The 26,890-nt window shown below is 45.2% G+C and overlaps 1 protein-coding gene across 8 annotated transcripts in view; it reads left to right on the top strand.

Annotated features, from left to right (window-relative positions):
- Positions 1-681: 681 nt before the first annotated feature.
- ZFYVE1 (zinc finger FYVE-type containing 1) overlaps positions 682-26,890 on the top strand; it is a 51,035-nt gene continuing 24,826 nt past the window's right edge. For 3 of the 8 annotated variants that reach the window (XM_078335336.1, XM_035260923.3, XM_078335337.1), the window contains exons 1-2: positions 682-886; positions 3,848-4,762. In XM_078335336.1, the coding sequence (XP_078191462.1) occupies positions 4,280-4,762 (483 nt within the window). In that variant the 5' untranslated portion in view covers positions 682-886; positions 3,848-4,279. Of the gene's footprint in view, positions 887-2,099; positions 2,238-2,290; positions 2,392-2,742; positions 2,848-3,847; positions 4,763-26,890 lie in introns of all 8 variants that reach the window. The other 5 variants (XM_078335335.1, XM_054240138.2, XM_035260926.3 and 2 more) reach the window with 5 other exon arrangements.

The following is a 26,890-nucleotide window of genomic DNA, read 5'->3' as shown; positions in this document are numbered from 1 at the left end:
TCTTTCAACTTTTCTCTGTCTACAAAGCCAACTTCTCCTGCTCAGGTCATCAGAACATTCACTCCATTTCTGGAATGAAGTGTTGCCTGATACTAGAGTCACAATAAAGACAATCGAGATCTTAAAACTAAATTCGTCGTAATTTTGTCCTTTGCCAAGGGGGAAAAACAACAAAAACTTCTCTAGAGTACCTATATCCTCTTATCACTTCTTTCCGGTCTTTTCCTAGTTTTCCTCGTGAAATTGGGTAAGTGGAGACTACCTGTGCTCATACATTTCTGAGGAAACGGTGTGCAATAGGGTTACCTGAATCTAAATTAATTGACTCGCCATTTCCTACTTATACTAGACATTATTACATCAGCTATCTAATGTAGCGCCATGCCTTCCCCAGTCACAACCCAAAAGAACGTGCTGAAACCTGGGGAACACCACACTCAATGCAAAAACTCCAAGTCCCGAAATCCTCCGTGGCCTGTCCCCACCGCCTCTTCCCAAGAGCAGACTCTTCTGTACTGGGAGTTGTAGTTATTCAGAGTCTTCCCTTCCGGGATGCTGGGCGAGAATGTGCCGCGAGGAACTACAACCCCCAGGAAGCAATGCGCACCCCCGCCCTCGCTGGAGCCGGGCTCCACCTTCTCCCGCTCCTCCCTTTCTGGGCTGCACTGCTCACGCCTTCCTGTTAGTCCGAGCTGGGAGAAGTTCACTCCGATCAGCTGATCCCAACTGACAACAGGAGAGGAGGAAGCCCGGGAGGCAACGAAGGAGGAGGGTGGCGGAGATGGAGATGAGGATGGATCTGCCGGTGTCCTGAGGAACAGCCCCTGCCCCCACCGGCGCCCTGCGGCCCCTAGACACCGCCTAGCTGCGGCCGAGCTGCTCCGTGGTGGGATCCCCGGGCCGCCGCGGGCAGGGCAGGGAGGGCACGGCCCAGCGCGGGGCGAGTGATCGTCCTGGGGCTCCGGCTGCCCTCGGGAGGAAGGGGGGGCGAGTGCGGCAGGGGTGGGGGTGGGGTGGTATAAACAATGGATTCGGCTCTGGGCTTTGCTGGCGTGAGGGGGAATTTGGGGGACTTTCTTTGTTCTTAGCCTCCGCTCCTGCCCCTTGGGTTGTGGCGGTGGTGTCCGGGTGGAAGGAAGGGTGAGGAACCCTCGGCTGGGGAGAGGCATCGAGGTGGGGGCCCGAGTGGGCAAAATGTTTGCTTGGCATAGCCGGGGGTAAGGTGTACTTTTTGAAGGCTGATTTTATATTTTTCTCAATTGTGACAAGTTTGATTTTTGTTTCTGTTTGGGGAGCTGGCTGAGCACTTCTGAGGTTATAGTGTAAATAAGATTCCGTAGTCACTCCCTTCGCCTTCCTTGTTTATCTAAAAACAAGATTGATTGATTGATTAGGGGAGAAGTGACTATCAGAAAGGCAGGGCTTTTTACACCTTGTTGGGGCCTCGGAATAGGGGTCAAGGCTAGGGGGAATTAGGAATATAATTGTCAAAGTGTCAAAAGCCCCTTTCTTGTCCCAGTTATCTTTTTCCCTATTTTGAAGTTATTTTTAAGTTAGTTTTTAAGTGACAAAGAGAAAAATTATTTGTTTTGACTCACTGCAGTCCTGGCTTTGCCATGGGTCATAGTAGAGGAATTGTCTCCTGTTGCTCCCCACTTTTTTTTTTTTTTTTTTGCAGTTAGTGGAAGAAGGGACAAGAGAATTACAATGTAAAAAAATTGTTTTTAAACATGAAATTGTTACTACTGTTTCTATGTTTAGAGTCCTCAATATGTCTCTTTCTAGAGTCAAAACAATCCAGTTACAAGGCTAACCAGGTCTGCCCAGGTAGTTGATGGATCTTAGTATATTAGCATATTTTCATGAGCTTTGTACAGGCCTCACCACTCCTTCCAATTGTGGGATGCATGTGGTGGTCCAGACAGCTGTCCTTCCAAGGACTGATTGCTTAGTAATTTCCATTCTGAATTTAATAACTGAATGAACAGAAAATTCCAGTCTGGGAAACAGAGCAGCAAAGTCTCTTGGGCCTAGATGTGGTGTTTGTTGTCAAGAGCTTTAGCCATAATTTTGTGAATAAATTTTTTTTTTTTTTTGAGGGAGTCTCCCTCTGTAACCCAGGCTGGAGTGCAGTGGTGAGACCTTGGCTCACTGCAACCTCTACCTCCTGGGTTCAAGCGCGTGAGTCACTGCACCTGGCCATTGAGAATAAATTTCTACTATTGCAACAAGCCAGTGTAAGTTTTTTTTGTTTTTGTTTTCTGAGATGAAGTCTCACTTTGTCACCCAGGCTCTGGAGTATAGTGGCACAATCTCCACTCACCACGACCTCTGCCTCCCAGATCCAAGCGCTTCTTTCTACCTCAGCCTCCCCAGTAGCTGGAACCACAGGCGGGTGCCACCACACCTACCTAATTTTTTGTATTTTTTAATAGAGGTGGGGTTTCATGGTGTTAGCCAGGTGGTCTTGATTTCCTTACCTCATGATCCGCCTGCTTTGGCCTCCCAAAGTGCTGGGATTACAAGCGTGAGCCACTGCGCCTGGCTTTTTTTTTTTTTTTTTTGAGACAGAGTCTCGCTCTGTTGCCAGGCGCCAGGCTGGAGTGCACTGGTGCAGTCTTCGCTCATTGCAAAATTTCTTCTCCCACGTTCGAGCATTCTCCTGCCTCAGCCTCCCGAGTAGCTGGGACTACAGGAGCGTGCCACCACGCCTAGCTTATTTTTGTTTTTGTTTTTTAGTAGAGATGGCGTTTCACCATGTTGGCCAGGATGGTCTCCATCTCTTGACCTTGTGATCTGCCCGCCTCGGCCTCCCAAAGTGCTGGGATTACAGGCGGCCAAGCCAGTGTAAGTTTTTAGATCAAGAAAGAGATTTCTGGCCAATCCCAGCACTTTGCCAGGCTGAGGAGAGCAGATCATGTTGAGACCATCCTGGCCAACATGGTGAAACCTCGCCTCTAGTAAAAATACAACAATTAGTTGGGTGTGGTGGTGCATGCCTGTAGTCCCAACTACTTGGGAGGCTGAGGCAGGAGAATCCATCCGGGAGGTGGAGGTTGCAGTGAGCTGAGACTGTGTCATTACACTCCAGCCTTGGCAACAAGTGCAAAACTCTGTCTCAAAAAAAAAAAAAAAAGATTTCTCTGGACAGTTTTGGGCTAGTATTTAATCACAATCTTTTTTTTTTTGAGATGGAGTTTCGCTATTGTTATCCAGACTGGAATGCAATGGCACGATCTTGGCTCACCGCAACCTCCTTCTGGGTTCAAGCAATTCTCCTGCCTCAGCCTCTCGAGTAGCTGGGACTACAGGCGTGCACCACCATGCCCAGCTAATTTTTGTTTTTTGTTTTTTGTTTTTGAGACGGAGTTTCGCTCTTGTTACCCAGGCTGGAGTGCAATGGTGTGATCTCGGCTCACCGCAACCTCCGCCTCCTGGGTTCAGGCAATTCTCCTGCCTCAGCCTCCTGAGTAGCTGGGATTACAGGTACGCGCCACCATGCCCAGCTAATTTTTTGTATCTTTAGTAGAGACGAGGTTTCACCATGTTGACCAGGATAATCTCGATCTCTTGACCTTGTGATCCACCCGCCTCGGCCTCCCAAAGTACTGGGATTACAGGCTTGAGCCACCGCGCCCGGCCTAATTTTTGTATTTTTAGTAGAGACGGGGTTTCACCTTGTTGACCAGGATGGTCTTGATCTCTTGACCTTGTGATCCACCCGCCTCTGCCTCCCAAAGTTGGGATTATAGGCGTGAGCCACCGCACCCAGCTCTTTTTTTTTTATTTTTTAAGGTGTACTTCCGTTTTTTAGATGAGTGAAATCCTTTTCCTTCCTCTATTCTAGATATCCCCTGAAATACTGACTTCAAGTTGAATTATATCGAAAAGCTCCTTACCACTTTCTTTCATTACCAAAACTTTGTAGTTGTTGTCCAACCGATGAACCCACCACCGTGAACCCATCAGACCTCTCTCAGATAGCCATAAAAGACCCTTCCAAGTTAATTTTGTCCACATCTTTGCTTGCACTTTATGGAGGAAGAAATCATCAAGCCAAATCAACGTTGCTGCTAATACAAGAGTCTTGGAGGCAGCAAATTAAAAATTTGAACATCTGTTTGTGAAGAACTATAACAGGACATTAAAGGTATTCTTTTTTAAAGTGTTCAGAATCCTGTGGAACTTTCGTGCAGTCTTCAGACTCAAATCTTTGTCTTCACTCCTGGGGCAAGCTCAGTGACTTATATGGTGGGCGTATTTCCGTACCAGTGTGAGTATGAGTGCCCAGACTTCCTCGGCAGAGAAGGGCCTGAATCCAGGGCTGACGTGCCAGGAAAGTTATGCTTGCAGCGGGACTGACCAAGCTATCTTTGAGTGTGATGAGTGCTGCAGTCTGCAGTGTCTGCGCTGCGAGGAGGAGCTCCATCGGCAGGAGCGCCTGAGAAACCATGAGCGGATAAGACTCAAACCTGGCCATGTCCCTTACTGTGACCTCTGCAAGGGTCTCAATGGGCATTCACCAGGTGTACGGCAGAGGGCAATAGTGAGGTGCCAGACCTGCAAAATCAACTTGTGCCTGGAGTGCCAGAAGAGGACTCATTCTGGGGGTAACAAAAGGAGACACCCTGTTACTGTGTACAATGTCAGTAATCTCCAGGAGTCATTGGAGGCAGAAGCGATGGATGAGGAGTCCAAGAGGCAGAAGATGACTGAAAAGGTTGTGAGTTTCCTCCTAGTAGATGAAAATGAAGAAATTCAGGTAAGCACATGGGTATACTGGGATTCATGTGTAGTGGAGCAGATCTGTTGTTGGAAGGCAGTGCTCAAAAACAATGTCTGGTGGGGTGGGGTGGCTCATGTCTGTAATCCCAGCACTTTGGGAGGCCAAGGATCACGAGATCAGGAGTTTGAGACCAGCCTGGCTAATATGGTGAAACACCATCTCTACTAAAAATACAAAAATTAGCCAGCTGTGGTGGGGCTTCCCTGTAGTTCCAGCTACTGGGGAGGCTGAGGCAGAAGAAATGCTTGAATCTGGGGGGGCAGAGGTTGCAATGAGTTGTGATCTTTTGAGACTCTCAAAAAAAAAAAAAAAGAATGTCCAAGAGGAGATCACATTTTAATCATTAAAAGGCAAGACCTCTGTGGGCATCAGCTGCATGGAGTCAGATTTAGTTATCAGCTGCATGACCTCTGGCCAAATTATTTTACCTCTCTGAGCCTTAGCTTTTTCATCTATAAAATGGGGGACAAAAAGCTAAAACAAAACAAAATAAAATAAAATAAAATGGGGGACAGTGCCTACTTCATCAAGTTGTGAGGATGAAATGAGACAGTGTTTGTAAAGCCTGTTGAAGAATAAATGGTCAGTGTATGGTAGCTGCTGTTAGTACTAATTGTAGCATTATTATTAGAACAAACTGACTGAAAACATTTCAGAATGAGAGCATCCTGGCAAGCCATGAGTAAATGTTAGTGTTGCAGAACTGCACCTATCCAGGGAAACACACACTAACAGTGGGTCCCATCGGAGTGCTGGATAGTAAGGCATAAACCTGCGATTTCGATTAAGAGAGGCAGGTATTTAAAAAGTGGCCTTTACTTATTTATTTATTTACTGAGACAGAGTCTCACTCTTGCCCAGGCTGGAGTGCAGTGGCGTGATCTTGGCTCACTACAACTTCCGTCTCCCGGGTTCAATCAGTTCTCCTTCCTCAGCCTCCCAAGTAGCTGGAATTACAGGCACCTGCCATCATGCCTGGCTAATTTTTGTATTTTTGTAGAACTGGGGTTTTACCATGTTGGCCAGGCTGATCTTGAACTCCTGATCTTAGGTGATCTGCACACCTCAGCATCCCAAAGTGCTGGGATTACAGGTGTGAACCACTGTAATTTTGCTTTTGCTGTTTTTGCCTTCCAACAACAGCAAAACGTGGCTTTTAAAAATTTAGTTAATTAATTATTTTAATTTTTTTTTTTTTAATTTAAAGAAGGGGTTTCACCATGATGGCCAGGCTGGTCTTGAACTCCTGACCTCAGGTGATCCACCCTCCTCGGCCTCCCAAAGTGCTGTTATAACAGGTGTGAGCCACCGCGCCCGGCCCCAAAAAGTGGCTTTTTAATACGGACAATATTCTTTCCCAATGATCTCTTCATAAATATATATATATATATATGTATTTTTTTTTTTGAAACAGAGTCTCGCTCTGTCACCCAGGTTGGAGTGCAGTGGTGCCCTCTCAGCTCACTGCAGCCTCCACCTCCTGGGTTCAAGTGATTCTCCTGCCTCAGCCTCCTGAGTAGCTGGGATTACAAGGTGTATGCCATCATGCCTGACTAAATTTTGAATTTTTAGTAGAGATGGGGTTTCACCATGGCCAGGTTGGTCTCGAACCCCTGACCTCAGGTGACCCTCAGGTGATCTGCCTGCCTTGGCCTCCCAAAGTGCTGGGATTATAAGAGTGAGCCACTGTGCCCGGCCGGTCTCTTGAATTTTCTTGTATAGGCTTCTGATCAGTAGAAGCCAGTGAGGGCATGTGGGAGTACAGAATGACTTGGGGTTATTTGGTTTGAGTCTGCGTTGGGGAGATGATATTGTGTGACAGCTAGGTGAGATTAGGGAAGGGGTGGTATAATGTTTGTACTTTGGAATGAAGGTAATGTACTGTCTGTACTTTTCTTTTGAGTGGCCTTTCAAGTGAGGTCTATTTGAATTCACATCTTTGTTTACCAATCATTGCATAGCCAAGGGTAAGTGATAAAAATCCTTTCCATTCCTAATCTTTTTGTGTCCTATCAGCAATCCTGCAAAGTAGAAGTGAAACTGAGGCACAGAGCTTACATGATTTTTATCACAGTCTGGCACATAGTATCCAGTACGGATTTGTTGTTGTCAGTATCACTGGAGTATCTGTGGTCCATTGACTCAGTACTTTTGATAGTGATGACTCCTTCAGTTTCCAGTTTGGAGGGGAGTACCTATGTAACTTATCATTTGAGAGGCTCCCTAATTATCCACCTAATATTTTTCTTCGGTACTTTTTTCCTCCTTGGATAAGCCGATGGACGTGAATTACATCATGATTCCTATGTACTTCCATAGTCAGCTAAATACTTTGCTAACACAGACTTTTCTTTACTGATGTGAGAGGAACCAATAGAGTTATGGAAGAGTGACCCAGATCCCGTTCCCCGTCCCTTGTCGGCAATAATGTCTTCGTTATGGATTATGCTCTGATTGGGCGACACTGTGGACTAAATCTTTTATAAATGGAACACTTGGATTTTGGATGAATCTTGGTGGTTTTGCTATCAGTTGTCTGTAATGTAAGCTTTTGGAATGTCATAGTTTGGTTGCTGTCACTTTTGTCAAATGAGGGGAAGCTTTGGGGTGAACTAGTAACCCCCATGAATTGCACTGACGCCTTTAAAAATAATTTTTTTTTGGGAGGTGATGTGTATATTTTTTTCTTTTTTTAGCATTGATATGTGTTCCTTAGTTGAAAATTAAGGGCTTGGGCCAGGTGCGGTGGCTCATGCCTGTAATCTCAACATTTTGGGAGGCCGAGGCAGGTGGATCATGAGGTCAGGAGTGCAAGACCAGCTTGGCCAAGATGGTGAAACCCCATCTCTACTAAAAATACAAAAAATTAACCAGGTGTGGTGGCAGGCACCTGTAATCCCAACTGCTCAAGAGGCTGAGGCAGGAGAATTGCATGAACCCAGGTGGCAGAGATTGCAGTAAGCTGAGATCACACCACTTCACTCCAGCATAAGCGACAGAGTGAGACCCTGTCTCAAAAAAAAAAAAAAAAAAAAAAAAGTGAGAGCTTGTACAGAAGTGTAATGAAGAAGACATATCTAAATACTCAGAGATGATACTGGTTTTTCATCTTTTTTTTTTTTTTGGTATGTATTATGTGTATAATTGGATTGTTTGTAAAGATTCTTCCTGCATTTCCTCCCTCCATAAACATTAACCACTTCCTAGGAAACAACAGTTTTTTTTTTTGAAACGGAGATTTGCTCCCGTTGCCCAGGCTGGAGTACAATGGCGTGATCTTGGCTCACTGCAACCTCCACCTCCTGGGTTCAAGCAGTTCTGCCTCAGCCTCCCAAGTAGCTGGGATCACAGGCGTGGGTCACCACGCTAGGCGAATTTTGTTTTTTTAGTAGAGACAAGGTTTCTCAATGTTGGTCAGGCTGGTCTTGGACTCCTGACCTCAGGTCATCTGTTCTCCTCAGCCTCCCAAAGTGCTGGGGTTACAGGCGTGAGCGAGTGTGCCCGGCCTGAAATAACAGTTTATTAATTGAAAGCAGCATTGGTTGGGACTGATGGATTAGACATAGAATTCATTCATTTTATGTGGTTTGTTCTCATAGAGTCATAAATGGAGAAATACTTAAAATGTCTAGTTCAGTTATCTGATACTGAATGTTCAAAACAATTAGATGATTGATATAAATCTAGTTTGTAAATTAAGCTAGATTTTGAACTTCTGGAGAGCAGGATTGAGTTAAATGGCCTATGCCATGTATAATGGTAAACACATTGTCACTGCACAAATACTGATTGGTGTTGTCACATCTCAACTTCAGTTTTTTGTTTTTTTTTTTTTTGAGATGGAGTCTCACTTTCCCCCAGGCTGGAATGCAGTGGTGTGATCTTGCCTCACTGCAACCTCCATATCCCATATTCAAGCAGTTCTCCTGCCTCAGCCTCCTGAGTAGCTAGAACTACAGGTGTGTGCCACCATGCCCAGCTAATTTTTGTGTTTGTTTTAGTAGAGATGGGGTTTCTCTATGTTGGCCAGGCTGGCCTCAAACTCTGACCTCATGTGATCCTCCCGCCTTAGCCTCCCAAAGTGCTGGGATTACAGGCATGATCCACCATGCCCAGCAAATTTCAGCTTTTAAAAAATGAGTATTAAGGTCAGACGCGGTGGCTCATAGCTGCAATCCTAGCACTTTGGGAGGCTGAGGTGGTCAGATCCCAAGGTCAGGAGTTTAAGACCAGCCTGACCAACATGGTGAAACCCCATCTCTACTAAAAATACAAAAGTTAACCGGGTGCAGTGGCGAGTGCCTGTAATCCCGGCTATTTGGGAGACTGAGGCAGGAGAATTACTTGAAACTGGGAGGCAGAGGTTGCCATGAGCCAAGATGGTGCCACTGCACTCCAGCTTAGGCAACAGAGTGAGATCCTCTCTCAAAAAAAAAAAAAAAAAAATTTAGCCAGGCTTGGTGGTGCACACCTGTAATCCCAGCTACTCAGGAGGCTGAGGCAGGAGAATCACTTGAACCTGAGAGCCAGAGGTTGTAGTGAGTCGAGATTGTCACCATTGTACCAGTGCGGAGAACAAGAGTGAAACTGTCTCAAAACACAAAACAAAACAATAACAACAAGAAAAAAAGGTTATTACATACATGGTAGTAAAAAACTAAACTAGTATGAAAGGGCATAAAATGAAAAGAATTTCCCTCTTGATTCATGCCCCAACTCTCTTTTCTTTCTTTTTTTTTTGAGACACCACCGAGTCTTGTTCTGTCATGCAGGCTAGAGTGCAGTGGTGCTGTCCTGGCGCACTGCAACCTCTGCCCTCCAGGTCTCAAGCTCCTTACCTCAGGTGATCTGCCCGCCTTGGCCTCCCAAAGTGTTGTGATTACAGGTGTGAGCCACTGTGCCTGACCTTCATTTAAACTTTCTAATTAAACTTCATTGTGACCTGAAGCACCAGCTCACCATTTTTTTATGGCTGCTGTGAGGATCTAATGAACCATAGTTCTGTATAAATATATATTATTTATCATTATCAAAATGTTGTTGACGAACTTCCTCATAGCAGTAAAGAGTCTATCAGGTGCTGATTTTGTTTTTCTTTTCATGTTTCTAGGCATTTGTGGGTTTCAAGCATTTTCAGTTTAGCACATAGGGATTTTTTTTTTTTTAGATGGGTCTTGCTGTGTTGCCCAGGCTGGACTTGAATTCCTGGGCTTAAGCAGTTACTCTTTTAGCTGTCCCAAGTAGCTGGGACTACAGGTGTGCACCACTGTGCCCAGACCACATATAGGGGTTATTTTAGCACCTTGTAGGCTGTAACCACTGGGTATGATCTCCTCAAATGCTTTTTTTTAAGAGACAGGGTTTCACCATATTGGTCAGGTTGATCTCGAACTCCTGACCTTGTGATCCACCCATCTCTGCCTCCCAAAGTGCTGGGATTACAAGAGTGAGTCCCTGAGCTCGGCCTTTTTTTGTTTTCTTTTGGTCTCAAATTCTGTGGCCTAGAGTCCCTTAAGATTCTTGTGTATTATTTGCATATTATTCAGTTTCTTTTAGAAAAATGTAAAAGGACAAAAAGCTTCCTTTAAGGGTGAACATTTTATCATTACCTTGTCCTTTAACTGTGTACTATAGTGGTAAATTTGAGGAGAGACTGACTGTTGGTCTCATAAATAGATAGTAACTTGTGGCTCCTAAATGGGCACACTTGGCCTACTAGCCAAAGACACAAAGACATCCATTAATTCATCACAATTTTTCCGCATATATTATGTGCCAGGCACTTTTTTTTGTTTCTTTTTTGTTGTTGTTGTTTATTTTTATTTATTTAATTTAATTAATTTAATTTATTTATTTGTTGTTGTTGTTGTTTTTTAATGACTAACTTCAAGACCAAAATTTTTTTTGAGACGGAGTCTTGTTCTGTCGCCTAGGCTGGAGTACAGTGGCGCAATCTTGGCTCACTGTAGCCTCTGCCTCCCAGGCTCAAATGATTCTCCTGCCTCAGCTCCCTGAGTAGTTGAGATTATAGGCACCCACCACTGCACCTGGCTAATTTTTTTTTGTATTTTTAGTAGTGATGGGGTTTCGCCATGTTGGTCAGGCTGATTTCGAACTCCTGACCTCATAATCTGCCCATCTTGGCCTCCCAAAGTGCTGGGATTACAGGTGTGAGCCACTGAGCCCAGCCAGAGGTGACTTAAGCAGAGACCTGAGGGGTAATAATAGCATGGTATGTAGACCTCCATCCAGCTAGAGGGAATGGGAAGAAAATGAAGATAGGATGGCATGTTTGAGGCTAGAAAGAATGCCAGTGTGGCTGGAGTGAGCTGGCAGAGAATGGTAAGGAAAGAGGTGCAGAGGGAAGCAGGGGTGAGAGCGTGGGAGGCCTTGCAGGGCATAGAGGTAAGTGGATTTTATTTTAAGGGTCGTGGGAGACACCAGACTGTGCTACGCTAAGAAGTCACAGGACCTGATAGAAACTATAGTGACCTGTTAGATACTGATGTATAGACTAGATTGTGGTGACTGTAGAGGGACAGGAAGGAAGGCAGGGAGACCACTCAGGAGGCCGCTGCAGAGGGTGAGGAAAGAAGCGTAGATTTGGTGTTATTGAGATGGAGAAATGGAGAGACATTGATGAATTTGGGACAAAGTTTGTAGGTAAAACAATCAGGAGTGTTGATATATATTGGATGGAGGAGTAAGGGAGTAAGAGAACTCAGTGGTGGCTTGTAGGCATTTGGTTTGTACAAATAATACTTGTTTACTTAAGACACCAGAGTTTATTGCCTGAAATTGATAAAACTATGTCTTTTTTATTTTTGAGATGGAGTTTCACTCTTGTTGTCCAGGTTGGAGTGCAGTGGCGTGATCTCAGCTCACTGTGACCTCCGCCTCCTGGGTTCAAGAGATTCTCCTGCCACAGCCTCCTGAGTAGCTGGGATTACAGGCATGCACCATCATGCCCAGCTAATTTTGTATTTTTAGTAGAGACAGGTTTTCTCCATGTTAGTCAGGCTGTCTGGAACTCCCAGCCTCAGGTGATCCTCCCTCCTTGGCCTCACAAAGTTCTGGGATTACAGGCATGAGCCACCTCACTTGGCCTGATAAAACTTAAGTTTTTAAATACCTGATTGATATAAAACAGAGAGCTAAATTAGTCTCATTTGTATTATCTAACACAATGGTTGTCAACCAGGAGTGATTTTTCCCTGCCAAGGGACATTTGGCAATGATTGGAGACACCTTTGGTTGTCACAACTGAGCTTTGGGGGAATTTGCTACTGGATAGTGCATAGACCAGGGTGATACTAAAAACCACAGGCAGGGCATGGGGCAGCCCCCACAGAAGGAATTGTCTGGTGGTATAGAATGTCAGTAGTACTGAGATTGAGAAAGTGATCTGACAGATGAAGGTTTAGTCTAACAGAACATCTGGACACTAGTGAAGTGGGAAATATATCAGGGATAAAAAATTGAACCAAACACCAGTTTTTCCTTCATCTTTTTTTTTTTTCTTTTGAGACAGGGTCTTACTATCTTGCCCAGGCTTGTTCCACCTCCTGGGCTCAAATGATCCTGCTGTGGCCTCCCAAACTGCTGGGATTACTGTGCCTGGCCTTTTTCCTCCCTTTTTTAGTTCTGTTTGCTTCACGTGATCTAGGTGGTGAACTCAGCATTCTCTTTTGGCATATTTCCTAACCTTTCTAGTGAAATGGTAAGACTTTCTGGGTTGTATTCATTGATTTTTTTCTTTTTTTGTTTCTTTTTTGGGGATGGCGTTTTGCTCTTGGTGCTCAGGCTGGAGTGCAGTGGTGTGATCTTGGCTCACTGCAACCTCTGCCTCCCAGGTTCAAATGATTCTCTTTACTCAGCCTCCTGAGTAGCTGGGATTACAAGTGCCACCACTCACAGCTACTTTTTAGTAGAGATGGGCTTTCACCATTTTGGCCAGGCTGATCTCGAACTCTTGACGTCAGGTGATATACCAGCCTTGGCCTCCCGAAATGCTGGGATTACAGGCATGAGCCACTGCGTCTAGCTGTATTCATTGATTTTTCTAGGCCTCAGTGGAACTGTAGTAGGAAAACCAAAGGCCTTACAGATCCATTATTTAGAGCTTGTAATAAATAAGTGATCCATACTGACAAATCATCTATAATTTCTTGAAGCCAGAGGCAGCACCTTAGCAAATAACTTAAAGGTCAGAAGAATAAGGTTTCTAGTGGTTAGAGTTGTTAGTGGAGGAAGAGGATAGAATTTTCCCATCTCTTGGGTTTTGTGAGGGAGTCAGACATCTTGTTTTATCTGAATGTTTACTTGTCAGAAGAAAGGCGAAACAGTAAAAGGCATTTGCTGTTCTGGTGTTTTTAAGAAGATGCCATACAACTATCCTGTTCTTCTCTGTCTCCTCTTTTTTTTTGAGATGGAATTTCGCTCTTGTCGCCCAGGCTGGAGTGCAATGGCATGATCTTGGCTCACTGCAACCTCTGCCTCCTAGGTTCAAGTGATTCTCCTGCCTCAGGCTCCGGAGTAGTTGGGATTACAGGTGTGTGCCCCATCACACCTGGCTAATTTTTGTATTTTTAGTAGAGACAGGTTTTGCCATGTTGGGCAGGCTGGTCTCAAACTCCTGACCTCAGGTGATCTATCCCCTTTGTTCCAAAGTGGTGGGATTGCAGGCATCAGCCACATACGTGGTGAAACTGCTGCTGCTGCTGCTTTTTTTTTTTTTTGAGACGGAATTTTGCCCTTGTTACCCAGGCTGGAGTGCATTGGTGCGATCTCGGCTCACTACAACCTCCACCTCCTGGGTTCAAGTGATTCTCCTGTCTCAGCTTCCTGAGTAGGTGGGATTACAGGCGCTTCCTGCCCCCACCCCGCCACCACCACACCTGGCTAAGTTTTGTATTTTTAGTGGAGACAGGGTTTTGCCATGTTGGGCAGGCTGATCTCAAACTCCTGACCTCAGGTGATCCATACCCCTCGGCCTCATTACAGCCTTGATTTCGGCTCACTGCAACCTCTGCCTCCCGGGTTCTAGCAATTCTCCTGTCTCACCCTCCTTAGTAGCTGGGATTACAGGTGACCATCACTATGCCCGGCTAATTTTTGGTATTTTAGTAGAGACCTGGTTTCACCATGTTGGCCAGACTGGTCTCGAACTCCTGACCTCAGGTATACCGCCTCGGTCCCCCAAAGTTCTGGGATTACAGGCATGAGCTACTGCGCCTGGCCGAGACTGCTTCTTTAAGAAGACCCATCTTGTAGCTTGGCGGCTTCACTTGTTTACAGTCCCAGAATAGTGTGGCTCAGAATACTGGGACTTGGCTAAAAGAGACATTATTCTAGTGGGATTCAGGAATGGAAAATAGCAGGCTGGGCATGGTGGCTCACGCCTGTAATTCCAGCACTCTGGGAGGCCAAGGCGGGCGGATCACTTGAGGTCAGGAGTTTGAGATCAGCCTGGCCAACGTGGTGAAACTCCGTTTATACTGAAAATACAAAAATTAGCTGGGTGTGGTGGTGGGCGCTGGTAGCCCCAGCTACTCAGGTGGGTGAGGTAGGAGAATTGCATGAACCCAGGAGGTGGAAGTTGGAGTGAGCGGAGATCGCGCCATTGCACTGCAGCCTGATCGACAGAGCTAGACTCCATCTCAAAAAAAAAAAGAAGATAGAAGAGGATGCTTTCTTACTATATAAGATTGTTTTTTGTTTTTATTTTTATTTTATTATTTTTATTTTTTTTGAGACAGAGTTTCGCTGTTGTTACCCAGGCTGGAGTGCAATGGCAGGATCTCGGCTCACCGCAACCTCCGCTTCCTGGGTTCAAGCAGTTCTCCTGCCTCAGCCTCCCGAGTAGCTGGGACTATAGGCGCGCACCACCATGCCCAGCTAATTTTTGTATTTTTTAGTAGAGATGGGGTTTCACCATGTTGATCAGGATGGTCTCGATCTCTTGACCTTGTGATCCACCCGCCTCGGCCTCCCAAAGTGCTGGGATTACAGGCGTGAGCCACCGTACCTGGCCTAATTTTTGTATTTTTGATAGACTGGGTTTTGCCATGTTGGCCAGTCTGTTCTCAAACTCCTGACCTCAAGTGATCTGCTTGCCTCGGTCTCCCAAAGTGCTGGAATTAACTGTGTGAGCCACCTCGTGCTGGACCACAAATTGGCCGTGCTGGTCTGCCACATTTCTGTGCCACTTCAATCTTATGCTTCTCTGCCGTGCATTTCCTTGGCCCTGTTCTTGGCTTCTTGGTCTAGGGTGTAGCTTCCTGGGGCTTTCCTGCTCTTTCTTTCCTGCTCCTCTGTTTGAGATTGGCTGGTCGGTAGCAGAAGGAAATCCTTCAGGACTTCATTCTGGTCAGTAGGTTATTAGCCAGAGAGATCATCATCTTCCAAATTGTTGTACTTTCCCATTTTTCCGTTCTAATGGCTAGACTCTTCTAATTTAAGGACTAATTTTGGTGCAGTGGCTGGCTGGTTAGCCCTTTGGCAAGTTCTGGTCAGAACATGAATGTATCTATTATTGGTTTCTCTGGTGTCATATAAATGCAACAAAAGAACATAGATCTTCTTAGGAGCTGTCAAATTAATAAGCAATAGTTGGGTTAGTAGCAGGCTCTCCTCCTCCACCAATGCCCTTATCTTGAAGAAACCCAAGTAAAAGCCCCTTTTGTTGATAGTGGTAAACGGAAAGGCATTAAGTGGCATTTACTGGGAAACACAGGGTTGAGGATGACTCAGACTGAAAGAAAGATGAAAGAAACCCTATTATGTGCCTTCAGTTTCTGCTTAGCATCTTGTGAGCTTTCTCAGCCTTGAGATCGTTCAGTTTCAACAGACTCCTGGTATTTAACTTGGGAGGCTGTTTTGTTTTAGTACAAGGATGTTTAAAACCTGACCCATGTAAGCCATCGAAACCACTGTGAGTCAGCTTTTTAAACAACCTGTCTTTAACTACTTTAAGTTACGTGCAGTTTCATGATTCCGCTTTTTTCTGGCCTGTCAATTTTTTGAAGTGATTGATTTTTCTGTAATTGAGCAGGCATTTGGCTTTTTGAGCCAGGATTAATGTAATAGACATATTTCTTATTAATTTGGCCTTCAGTGTTTTTCTTTGGGTACATCTACTGGCTGAACCACCCTTGAGTTTATCTGGGAGATTATATATTGCAGATGCACTGCTGATGGCTGGCCAGACTTTTCTGGGGAGCCTTGCCTGCTTTGGGAGGAGCTCCCATGAGATCACTTCTATCTGAGGTTAGAACTGCTAAATGTATTACCTGATGGGAAATCAGAAGAAAGATGTGGGAGACCATGAAGAAGGGAAGAAAGGGTATAGAAGTTGCAGGCAAGAAGAATTGGAAAGACCTGTGGAAAGAGACACAGAAGCTTTTGGAGCTGGGGAAGGGTGGATGCTTCCATGGAGAATGTTTTGTTTGTTTTGCCACTCTTTTATTTTGTCTTTTTCTTTTGAGATGGAGTTTCACTCTTGTTGCCCAAGCTGGTGTGCAATGGCACGATCTCAGCTCACTGCAACCTCCGCCTCCCGGGTTCAAGCGATTTCTCCTGCCTCAGCCTCCCAAGTAGCTGGGAATACAGGCACCTGCCACCATACTTGGCTGATTTTTGCATTTTTAGTAGAGAGGAAGTTTTGCCACGTTGGCCAGGCTGGTCTTAAACTCCTGACCTCAGGTGATCTGCCTACCTCAGCCTCCCAAAGTGCTAGGATTACAGGTATGAGCCATAGCACCTGGCCCATTTTGCCCCTCTTTTCAATGGCTTTTGACCAGCATTGAAGAGGCTCTGTTGACTGGTTTATATGATCAGCTTGGTCGTAGCTTGAGTTCTTGGGCAGAGATGTTTTTCAGCCATACCTAAGTAGCTGACCTCTGGCTTGACTTCACTGGAAGATAATTGGACTTCCAGGTTGCTTCTAAAAATTTTTTGTCCCTTCCTGATTTCCTTCTACTTGAGACTAGATTATTGCTGTCTTTCCTAGGAACTTTGACTCTAGATGTTCAAATACTTGAAAAGAACTGCCAGAGCTTGGTTATGGCACAAAATCACAGACCCTCAGGTTCAAGTTAAGGGGCAGCATGATCCTGAGCAATCCAGCATTCAAAGAGTATTCTAGAAATTCCTCTACTTTCCAGCCCAACCCCTTCTGTGTCATGAATATGTTATCTACATAGCTAAACTGCCATTTCTCATAACCTTTTCTTTCAATGCGCTTAACACAGTTTATGTGTATCATTCTACAGCAGTCATATATATTTATTGAATTGTCAGTTGCGTGCCTTGTAAGTTTTGCTAACAGCTCTGAAAAAATGATTTAAAGTAAAAAAAAACTCAGGTTAAATGAGACTGAGTAGGGATGACAGAGGCCCTCATTCCCTGGAAAACTCAGCTCTCTTTTCTGTTTTTCTCTGAGTAGAGTCTTTTTGAGGATTCCACAGTTCTTTTTTTGTTGTTGTTGATACAGTCTTCCTTTTTTACCCAGGCTGGAGTGCCATTGCACGATCTCAGCTCACTGCAACCCCTGTCTCTCGGGTTCAAGCAGTTCTCCTGTCTCAGCCTCCCAAGTAGCTACATGACTACAGGCGCATGCCATAATACCTGGCTGATTTTTTAATTTTTAATAAAGATGGGATTTTGCCATATTGGTCAGTCTGGTCTCGAACTCCTGACCTCAGGTGATCCACCTGCCTCAGCCTCCCAAAGTGCTGGGATTACAGGCATGAACCACTCACTGCACCTGGCCCCACAGTTCTTTTTGCATCCCCATTCTGGCCTGGTGATTCATGGATTTAGTTTGTAATTGGTAGGTCGTTGGGTGTAATATAATTTTTCCCCCTCTGTCTCAGTTAGCTCTATTACCTAGATCTGTGTTGACAAACAGCCTGCCTCCCTCTTCCCCTTTTCCTTTCTTCTTCTCCCTACCTTTCCCTTTTCTTCTTCCCAACCCTCCACCCATTTCATGAATTAAGAAATTAAATCAGTGGGATTCAGGCATGAGCCACAGCACCCAGCAATTTTTAAATTTTTAATAGAGATTGGGTCTTGCTATGTTGCCCAGGCTGGTCTCAAAGTCCTGGCCTCGTATGATCCTCCCAAAATGCTGGGATTACAGGTGTGAGCCACCATACTAGGCCATATCATTCTTTTGAAGAAGATGGCTTTCTTTTTTGTTGTTGAGACAGTCTCACTCTGTTGTCCAGGCTGGAGTGCAGTGGTATGGTCTTGGCTCACTGCAGTCAGTCTCTGCCTCCCAGATTCAAGCGATTCTCTTGCGTCAGCCTCTCGGGTAGCTGGGATTACAGGCACCCGCCACAGTTCCTGGCTAATTTTTATAATTTTAGTAGAGATGGGGTTTTATCATCTTGGCCAGGCTTGTCTTGAACTCCTGACCTCGTGATCCACCCTCCTCAGCCTCCCAAAGTGCTGGGATTACAGGTGTGAGCCACCGTGCCTGCCTGAAGAAGATTGCTTTCCTTATGCATTTTTTTTTTTTTTTGAGACGGAGTTTCACTGTTGTTACCCAGACTGGAGTACAATGGCACGATCTTGGCTCACCGCAACCTCCGCCTTCTGGGTTCAAGCAATTCTCCTGCCTCAGCCTCCCGAGTAGCTGGGACTACAGGCGCGCACCACCATGCCCAGCTGATTTTCGTATTTTTAGTAGAGACGGGGTTTCACCTTGTTGACCAGGATGGTCTCGATCTCCTGACCTCGTGATCCACCCGCCTTGGCCTCCCAAAGTGCTGGGATAATAGGCGTGAGCCACCGCGCCTGGCCTCCTTATGCATTTTATAGCTATATATATATTTTGCAATCTTGTTATAGGTTTCTTTCCTTTTTTGAAAAACAATCTTTTAGGCCAGTTGAGAATGGCTCACACCTGTAATCCCAGCACTTTGGGAGGCCGAGGCAGATGGACGACCTGAGAGGTTAGGCATTTGAGACCATCCTGGCCAACATGGTGAAACCCCATCTCTACTAAAAGTACAAAAAATTAGCCAGGCATGGTGGCAGGTGCCTGTAATCATAACTACACAGGAGGCTGAGGCACTAGAATTGCTTGAACTGGGAGGTGGAAGTTGCAGTAAACCGAGATTGCGCCACTGCACTCCAGCCTGGGTGACAGAGCAAGACTCTGTCTCAAAAATAAAGTAAAATAAAACAGCCTTTTGAGAGGGATTCTTACTCTGTTGCCCAGGCTGGAGTGCAGTGGTGTGACCTCAGCTCCCTGGAACCTCTGCCTCCCTAGCTTAACCCCTCCTACCTCAGCCTCCTGAGTAGCTGAGACTACAGGGACGTGCCACCAAACCTGGCTAATTTTTTGTATTTTTAGTAGTGATGGGGTTTTGCCATGTTTCCCAGGCTGGTCTTGAACTCTGGGCCTCTAGTGATCTACTCGCCTAGGCCTCCCAAAGTGCTGGGATTACAGGTGTGAGCCACCTGCCCAGCCATATATCGATTTCTTCTTTTCTTTTGAGACAGAGTTTTTGCTCTGTTGCCCAGGCTGGAGTGTAGTGGTGCAATCTTGGCTCACTGAAACCTCTGCCTCCCAGGTTTAAGTGCTACTCCTTCCTCAGCCTCCCGAGTAGCTGGGATTACAGGTGTGTGCCACCATACCCGGCTAATTATTTGCAATTTTAGTAGAGACAAGGTTTTGCCATGTTGGCCAGCCTAGTCTTGACCTCAGGTGTTCCACCTGCCTGGGCCTCCCAAAGTACTAAGGTTACAGGCCTAGGTTTCTTTTTTAATTCGAAAGATGCAACCTTTTGAGGGAGGGAGTGGTAAGTATTGAATAAGGATCTTCCTTGTTCAATTATGCCTATTTCTGTCTTTTTTGAGACAAGTTTTTGCTCTGTTGCCTAGGCTGGAGAACAGTGGTACCATCATAACTCAAGCAATCCTCCCACCTCAGCCTCCTGAGTAGCTGGGACTACAGGCATGTGCCACCTTGCCCAGCTAACTGTTTGATTTTTTTTGTAGAGATGAGGTCTCACTATATTGCCCTGGCTGGTCTCAAATTCCTGGGTTTAAGTAGTACTCCCATCTTAGCCTCCTGAAGTGCTGAGATTAAAGAAGTGAGCCACCATGCTTGGCCTATCCTTATTCTCTTAATGAGGACTTTATCGGAAACCTTCCCTAAGGAGAGTTTTTACTTGAGATAATGAAATTCTGAGGTGATGGTGATGACTGTGCTTTGGGGCAAACCAGCAATGATGTCAGTCAGCATGCCTCTAGCATATACTGCAAGTTACTCTGGGCTTTTGTGCTAAGTGCTTGATGTACCTCATCTCGTTTAGTTTTTGCAGCAATCCTATGAAGTAGATTGTGTTGTTAATCTTCATTGTAGAGGTGAATAAAAGAGCCCCAGAGGGGCTGAATAACTTCTTCAAAGTTGTCCTGAAGTCAGTGGATGATAGAGTCAGGTCAGATAGAACTGTTAATGGTGATACTACATCATTCCCTCCCCCAGAGGATATAGCATGTAGACATTTTGTATTGTGTTCATTCATTTATTGGTCAATTATGTGTTGATCTCCGATTTTGTGTCAGGCACCAAAATTACCACTGTGTTACGGTGGTAAGCAACACAGACCATATCTCTGCCAGCATGAAGTACGTTCTGGTTGAGGTGTTCAGAGTTGGGGAGAGTGGGAAAACATTAACCGAGGTGGTGGGTAGGAATGGAGGCTTTGAGCAAGAGAAGGGTGGAGTAAATTGCCCAGGGTGTGATTTAAACCTAGTTCTCTTTCCTAGCCTGGTTTGTCTAGCTTCGCTTTTATGGCTAAGTACCTTCTTAGCCCTCAGAATCATTCCAGAATGAGAGACCATTCTGCTTACTGCCAAGCCTTTACTAGAGCTTACATCTGTTTTCATAGCTGGCCAAATATGGATATGCTATCCCACTTAAAAAGGGGGCTGCATCTCCTATCCAGAAGCTCCTTCAGAAAATTACCTTGAGGATTAGGTAGGGCTTGGGGATGACTCGGAATTTCCAGTGTGTCCTCAGAATTCAGCTTTGCCTTGGAAAGCTTTTTATTCAGATGTAAATGGATTGCTGAACTGGGTGTGTTGGGTGTGGCCAAAGAAACTGATCAGGGAGCTAAAAATGACTTTTTTTTTTTTTTTTTTTTTTGAGACAGTCTCTCTGTTGCCCAGGCTAGAGTGCAATGATGTGATCTCAGCTCACTGCTCCCTCTGCATCCCGGCTTCAAGCAATTATCCTGCCTCAGCCTCCTGAGTAGCTGGGATTACAGGCATGGGCCATGATGCTGGGTTAATGTTTGTATTTATTTATTTTTGAGATGGAATTTTGCTCTTGTTGCCCAGGCTGGTGTGCAGTGGCGCAATCTTGGCTCACGGCAACCTCCACCTCCTGGGTTCAAGCAATTCTCCTGCCTCAGCCTCTTGAGTAGCTGGGATTACAGGCATGCGCCACCACACCTGGCTAATTTTGTATTTTTAGTAAAGATAGGGTTTATGTTGGTCAGGTTGGTCTCAAACTCCCCACCTCAGGTGATCTGCCCACTTGGTTTCCCAAAGTGCTGGGATTACAGGCATGAGCCACTGTACCTGGTCCTGTATTTTTAGTAGAGATGGGGTTTCACCATGTTGGTCAGGCTGGTCTTGGACTCCTCACCTCGTGATCCGCCTGCCTCAGCCTCCCAAAGTGCTGGGATTACAGACTTGAGCCACCGCAGCCAGCAAAAATGACTTTAAAAAAGAAAAATTTCTTTGTGGATCATTTCTGCATAGAAACACTTATTCCTGCTGGGACAGGAGAAGAGCTGCAGGCAGTGTCTGTGAAGCAAAGTGTCAGAAGCACCGTGGGTAGTTATAAGACATGGAGGGGAATTCTTGATCTCTCAAGTAATGAAACCCTTTGAGACACTGGAGTGGAAGAAAGTGATCTTTGCTCTTGCCACGTGTGCTCAGTGTGTTTGTGAGACCAACCTCGTGACTTCAGTGTCTTCAGAAAACATTTGATTGAGAATGATTGTGTGTGTGTTTTTTTAATTTAAAAATTATAGTTTACCCAACTCCTTCAGAGAGAAATGATTGTGTTTTATGTGAAACTCTAGCAACATGTAAATGGATAAACACGAAGTATACATGCTCTTTAGGATAGAATGAGAAGAAATTTTCTATACTTGCTGTGTTGAGGAAACAGGTTTAATAGAATATTCTGGTCATCGGGGCTTGCTATTGGAATGAAATTTCCTTATCATTTGGACTTTAAAATAGACTGATTACTGATCTGTTTGACATAGTTTAGGTAAAATCCTGTTCAAAAATTAGGCCATGGGGCTGGGTGCGGTCGCTCACACCTATAATCAGGTGTTTTGGGAGGCCAAGGAAGGAGGATTGCTTGAGGCCAGGAGTTCAAGGCCAGCCTGGGCAATATAGGGAGACCCTATCTCTACAAAAAATAAAAAAGTTTAGCTGGCTATGGTGGTACACACCTGTAGTCCTAGCTACTTGGGAGGCTGAGGCAGGAGGATTGATTGAGGCTGGGAGGTTGAGGCTGCAGTGAGCCACTGTATTCCAACCTGAGCAACAGAGCGGGACCTGTCTCAAGAAAAAAAAAATTAGAGGAATGTATAATTGTAGTTGGTACAGATTAAATCCTCTTTTCCCAGAGGCCAGTATTGAAAAGACCTTGATGCTGAACTACTTTTCTTAAGAGTGTTTTTCAGGTTCTTTGGGGATTAACTTCGACAGTCTCTGTGCTGTGTTGAACTTCCTTCCTTCCAAGGCTCTTTAGTTCCTTCCCAACGTCTTGGTTTTTCAGGCCTCCTTGGAACAAAGCTGGTGCATGATCTTTCATTCTAGAATTATTCTGTGAGGGCTTGGAAGGAATCTCTCAAGGGAGACCATCATCATTCCCTTGGCCTGCTTGGGTCAGAGGTTGACTGCTGGGGACTTTTCACTACCATGAACTATGCTGAATTCTAAATTGGGGCCGGGTGCAGTTGGCTCATGCCTCTATTCCTAGCACTTTGGGAAGCCAAGGCAGGTGGATCACCTGTCAGGGAGTTCGAGACCAACCTGGAGAATATGGTGAAACCCTGTCTCTGCTAAAAATACAAAAATTAACTTGACACGGTGGCACATGCCTGTAATCCCTGCTACTCAGGAGGCTGAGGCAGGAGAATCACTTGAACCTGGGAAGTGGAGGTTATAGTTAGCCGAGATTGTGTCATTGCACTCTAGCCTAGGTAACACAGTGAGGTTCTGTCTCAAAAAGAAGAAGAAGAAAACAAAGGGAATCTTGGTGGGGGATCATTGGGTACTGTTGTATTTCACTTTACAGACTCTTCTTGGAACTCTATACAAAGTAAAGCTTTGTGGGTGAATTGGAGGGAGAGAGAGAGGTGCTGCTTGGTTTCGTAAATTTTTTTTTTTTTTTTTTGAGATGGAATCTTGCTGTGTCACCCAGGCTGGAGTGCAGTGGAGCAATCTTGGCTCACTGCAACCTCCACCTCCCGGGTTCAAGCAATTCTCCTGCCTCAGCCTCCTGAGTATCTGGGATTACAGGCATGTGCCACCATACCCACCTAAATTTTGTATTTTTAGTAGAGACAGGGTTTCACCATGTTGGCCAGGATGGTCTCCATCTCTTGACCTCATGATCCGCCCACCTCAGCCTCCCAAAGTGCTGGGATTACAGGTGTGAGCCACCACACCCGGCCTAGCCTCCTTTCACATGAAGAAAATGCAGTCAGTGCATGTTAAGGGATTGTTCACTACTTGTCAGTAGAAGAAACAGACTGGGACTTTGAGTTCCTCCTCCCAGTAGTACCATTAGCATTAGACTCATGTATAGGCCCCACACATGGACATATGCACTTAACATACCCCTGGACACTAAATGGCTAAATGGTATTGCAAAATGTAGGCAAGGAGTGTTTTCTTTCCATCCCATATGAGTTATTTATATATATCATGTACATCATTTGGTGGACACTTACTATGAATCCCAAGACATTTAACTCTACCTAAATGTTCCCCCTTTCCCTCTTTCAGGTCCCTGCTCTTAAATACTCTGGGTAAGCAGTTGCAGTTTTGTGAAGATTCATGACAGAGTAGATTTCCATGGGAGAAAGTCCCTAGGCCTGGTCTTCCTCGCCCGGCCTGGTTGAGCAGGTAGATGGCTCTTCCAGCAGCCGCCCTGACCTCACCTGACTCCTTGCTGGTAGAGCTTGACAGAGCGTTAGTTTTGTTTCTCTTGCTGGCCAGCTTAGCAGCTTGGAACCAGGCTGATGAGTGACACAGGTCCAAAATGGGCTGTTCTGTGTAACTTCTTGTTTCTCTCTGTTGTCTGCTAGATCAGTTAGCCTATCACCAAGTTTATGAAGTGCTGCTGTGTGTTTAGCCCTGTGGAAGATGTATGGTGGGAAGTATTTAAGGTACCTGAGTATTAAGTAAGATGCCTGGCGTTTATTCACTCATTCGTTCACTCCCCTGCTGCATACTGAGCTCCTCCTTCGTGCCAGGGTGTGTCCTGAGTGCTTTGCATGTAAAGATAAGATAGACACAGCCCTGCCATCATGGCTCTAGTGAAGGGCACTGTCACTGCAGCCGGCATTCAATGAACTGTTCGTATTATCAGCAATATTCAGGCTCTTAATAATGAAACAACAGTGATGTCATTAAAAGAATAATGAGTGGTTTACTTTTTTCTTTTCTTTTTTTTTTTTTTTGAGCTAGGGTCTTTCTCTGTCACCCAGGCTAGAGTGCAGTGACATGATCTCGGCTAACTACAACCTCCACCTCCTGAGCTCAAGTGCCCCAGCCGCTTCAGGAGCTAGGACTATAGGGTGAATCACCATGCCAGGCTAATTTTTTGATTTTGTAGAGATGGGGTCTTGCTATGTTGCTTAAGGTGGTCTTGAATTCCAGGGCTCAAGTGATCCTCCCATCTTGGCCCCCCAAGGCACTAGGATTTGGTTTACTGTCTTGATGAGACTATAGGAAACCAAGGTTTATCATTTTCACACTCAGTGGTCTGTGTGTTTCTCTGTTTATTATCAAACCAGCAGATTCTGGCAAGGTGGCTTATACCTGTAATCCCAGCACTTTGGGAGGCTGAGGTGGGTGGATCATCTGAGGTCAGGAGACCAGTCTGACCAATATGGTGAAATGCCATTTCTACTGAAATTACAAAAATTAGCCAGGCGTGGTGGCATGCACCTTTAGTCCCAGCTGCTCAGGATGCTGAGACAGGAGAATTGCTTGAACCTAGGAGGTGGAGGGAGCAGTGAGCTGAGATCTTGCCATTACACTCCAGCTTAGGTGACAGAGTGAGACTCTGTCTCAAAAAAACAAAAGAAACCAGCAGACTTCTTGAGAATCACCAAGTCAGCAAGGTGTTCACGCTTGTAATCACAGCACTTTGAGAGGCTGGGGGGAGGATCACCTGAGGTGAGGTCAGGAGTTTGAAACCAGTCTGGCCAACATGGTGAAATTCCATCTCTACTAAAAGTACCAAAAAATGAGGTGGGTGTGGTGACATGTGCCTGTAATACCAGCTACTCTGGAGGCTGAGGCAGGAAAATCACTTGAACACAGAAGGCAGACATTGCAGTGAGCCTAGATTGCACCACTCCCTGCAGTCCCTGGGTGACAGAGGGAGATCCTCTCTCAAAAAAAAAAAAAAAAAAAAAAAATCTGCAACCTGTTTTATTCTCTTGTTGACTGAAAGAAAGATACTTGATGTGATCCTTCGTCATTGCTTTTGCTGGAGTAGAGATAAACTGCTTGGATTAGGAGCTTTAACCCTAGGGTTCTGTATTCTGAGAACAGGAGTTCTGAGCACCTTTCGGTAGCTCCAGTCTGGGACCTCACTGGCCCCAGGTCTCTTTCTTTATGGCCTGGCTCTTTTTTTTCTTTCTTTCATCCCTCCTTCCGGCCTGGCTTTTTATAAGGACTGCAGTGTTCTTTAAATTGTCAGGAGGAGAATTACGGTAGGTGAAGTTTGACCCATATATTAAAAAATAAAAACAAACTTGGCTGGGTGCTGTGGCTCATACCTGTAATCCTAGCACTTTGGGAGGCTGAGATGGGTAGATCACCTGAGATCAGAAGTTCGAGACCAGCCTGGCTAACAGAGTGAAACCTATTCTCTACTAAAATATACAAAAATTAGCCACGTGTGATGGTGCACACCTGTAATCCCAGCTACTCAGGATTTTGAGGCAGGAAAATCACTTAAACCCAGGAGGCGGAGGTTGCAGTGAGCCAAGATCACACCACTGCACTTCACCCTGGGCAACAGCAAAACTCTGTCTTAAAAAACAAAAATGAAAACACAAATTTTATTGAGATGTGATTCACATACCATACAATTCACCAGTTTAAAGTATATAATTCAGTATTTTTAGTATATTCATAATATTGTACAATCCTTACCACTGTCTAATTCTGGAATATTTTCATCTTTCCAAATAGAAACCCAGCATTAGCAGCCTCTCCCTCCTCCCTCCAGCCCCTGGCAACCACTAATCTACTTGCTGTCTATGAATTTGCCTGCTTGGATGTTTCATATAAATGGAATATGTGGTGTTTTGTGTGTGGCTCTTTTCATTTCTCATGTTTTCAAGGTTCATCTTTGTTGGAGCATGTATCAGACTTCATTCTTTCCCAGCCGTGTCAAGCAAATAATATTTGATAGCTAGCTACGTTCATTTCACAAAAATGTTTTCCCAACATTTCTATGCAAATGTTATTAGATAACAGTGAAATTTGTGTTATTTTTTTTTTTGATGGAGTCTTGCTGTATCTCCCAGGCTGGAGTGCAGTGGTGCGATCTCTGCTCACTGCAACCTCTGCCTCCCAGGTTCAAGCAATTCTCCTGCCTCAGCCTCCCGAGTAGCTGGGATTACAGGCGCTTGCCAGTATGCCCAGCTAATTTTTGTATTTTTTTTAGTAGAGATGGGGTTTTACTATGTTGGCTAGGCTGGTCTCAAACTCCTGACCTCAGGTGATCCGCCTGCCTCAGCCTCCCAAAGCACTGGGATTACAGGCGTGAGCCACTGCACCCAGCCGAAATTTGTATTATTTCTATAGGGAAAATAT

The sequence above is a fragment of the Callithrix jacchus genome, chromosome 8 (genome assembly GCF_049354715.1).
Source record: "Callithrix jacchus isolate 240 chromosome 8, calJac240_pri, whole genome shotgun sequence".
NCBI lineage: Eukaryota > Metazoa > Chordata > Mammalia > Primates > Cebidae > Callithrix > Callithrix jacchus.
Note: the sequence above shows the minus strand (reverse complement) of the source record. Positions and strands in the feature narration are given on the sequence as shown.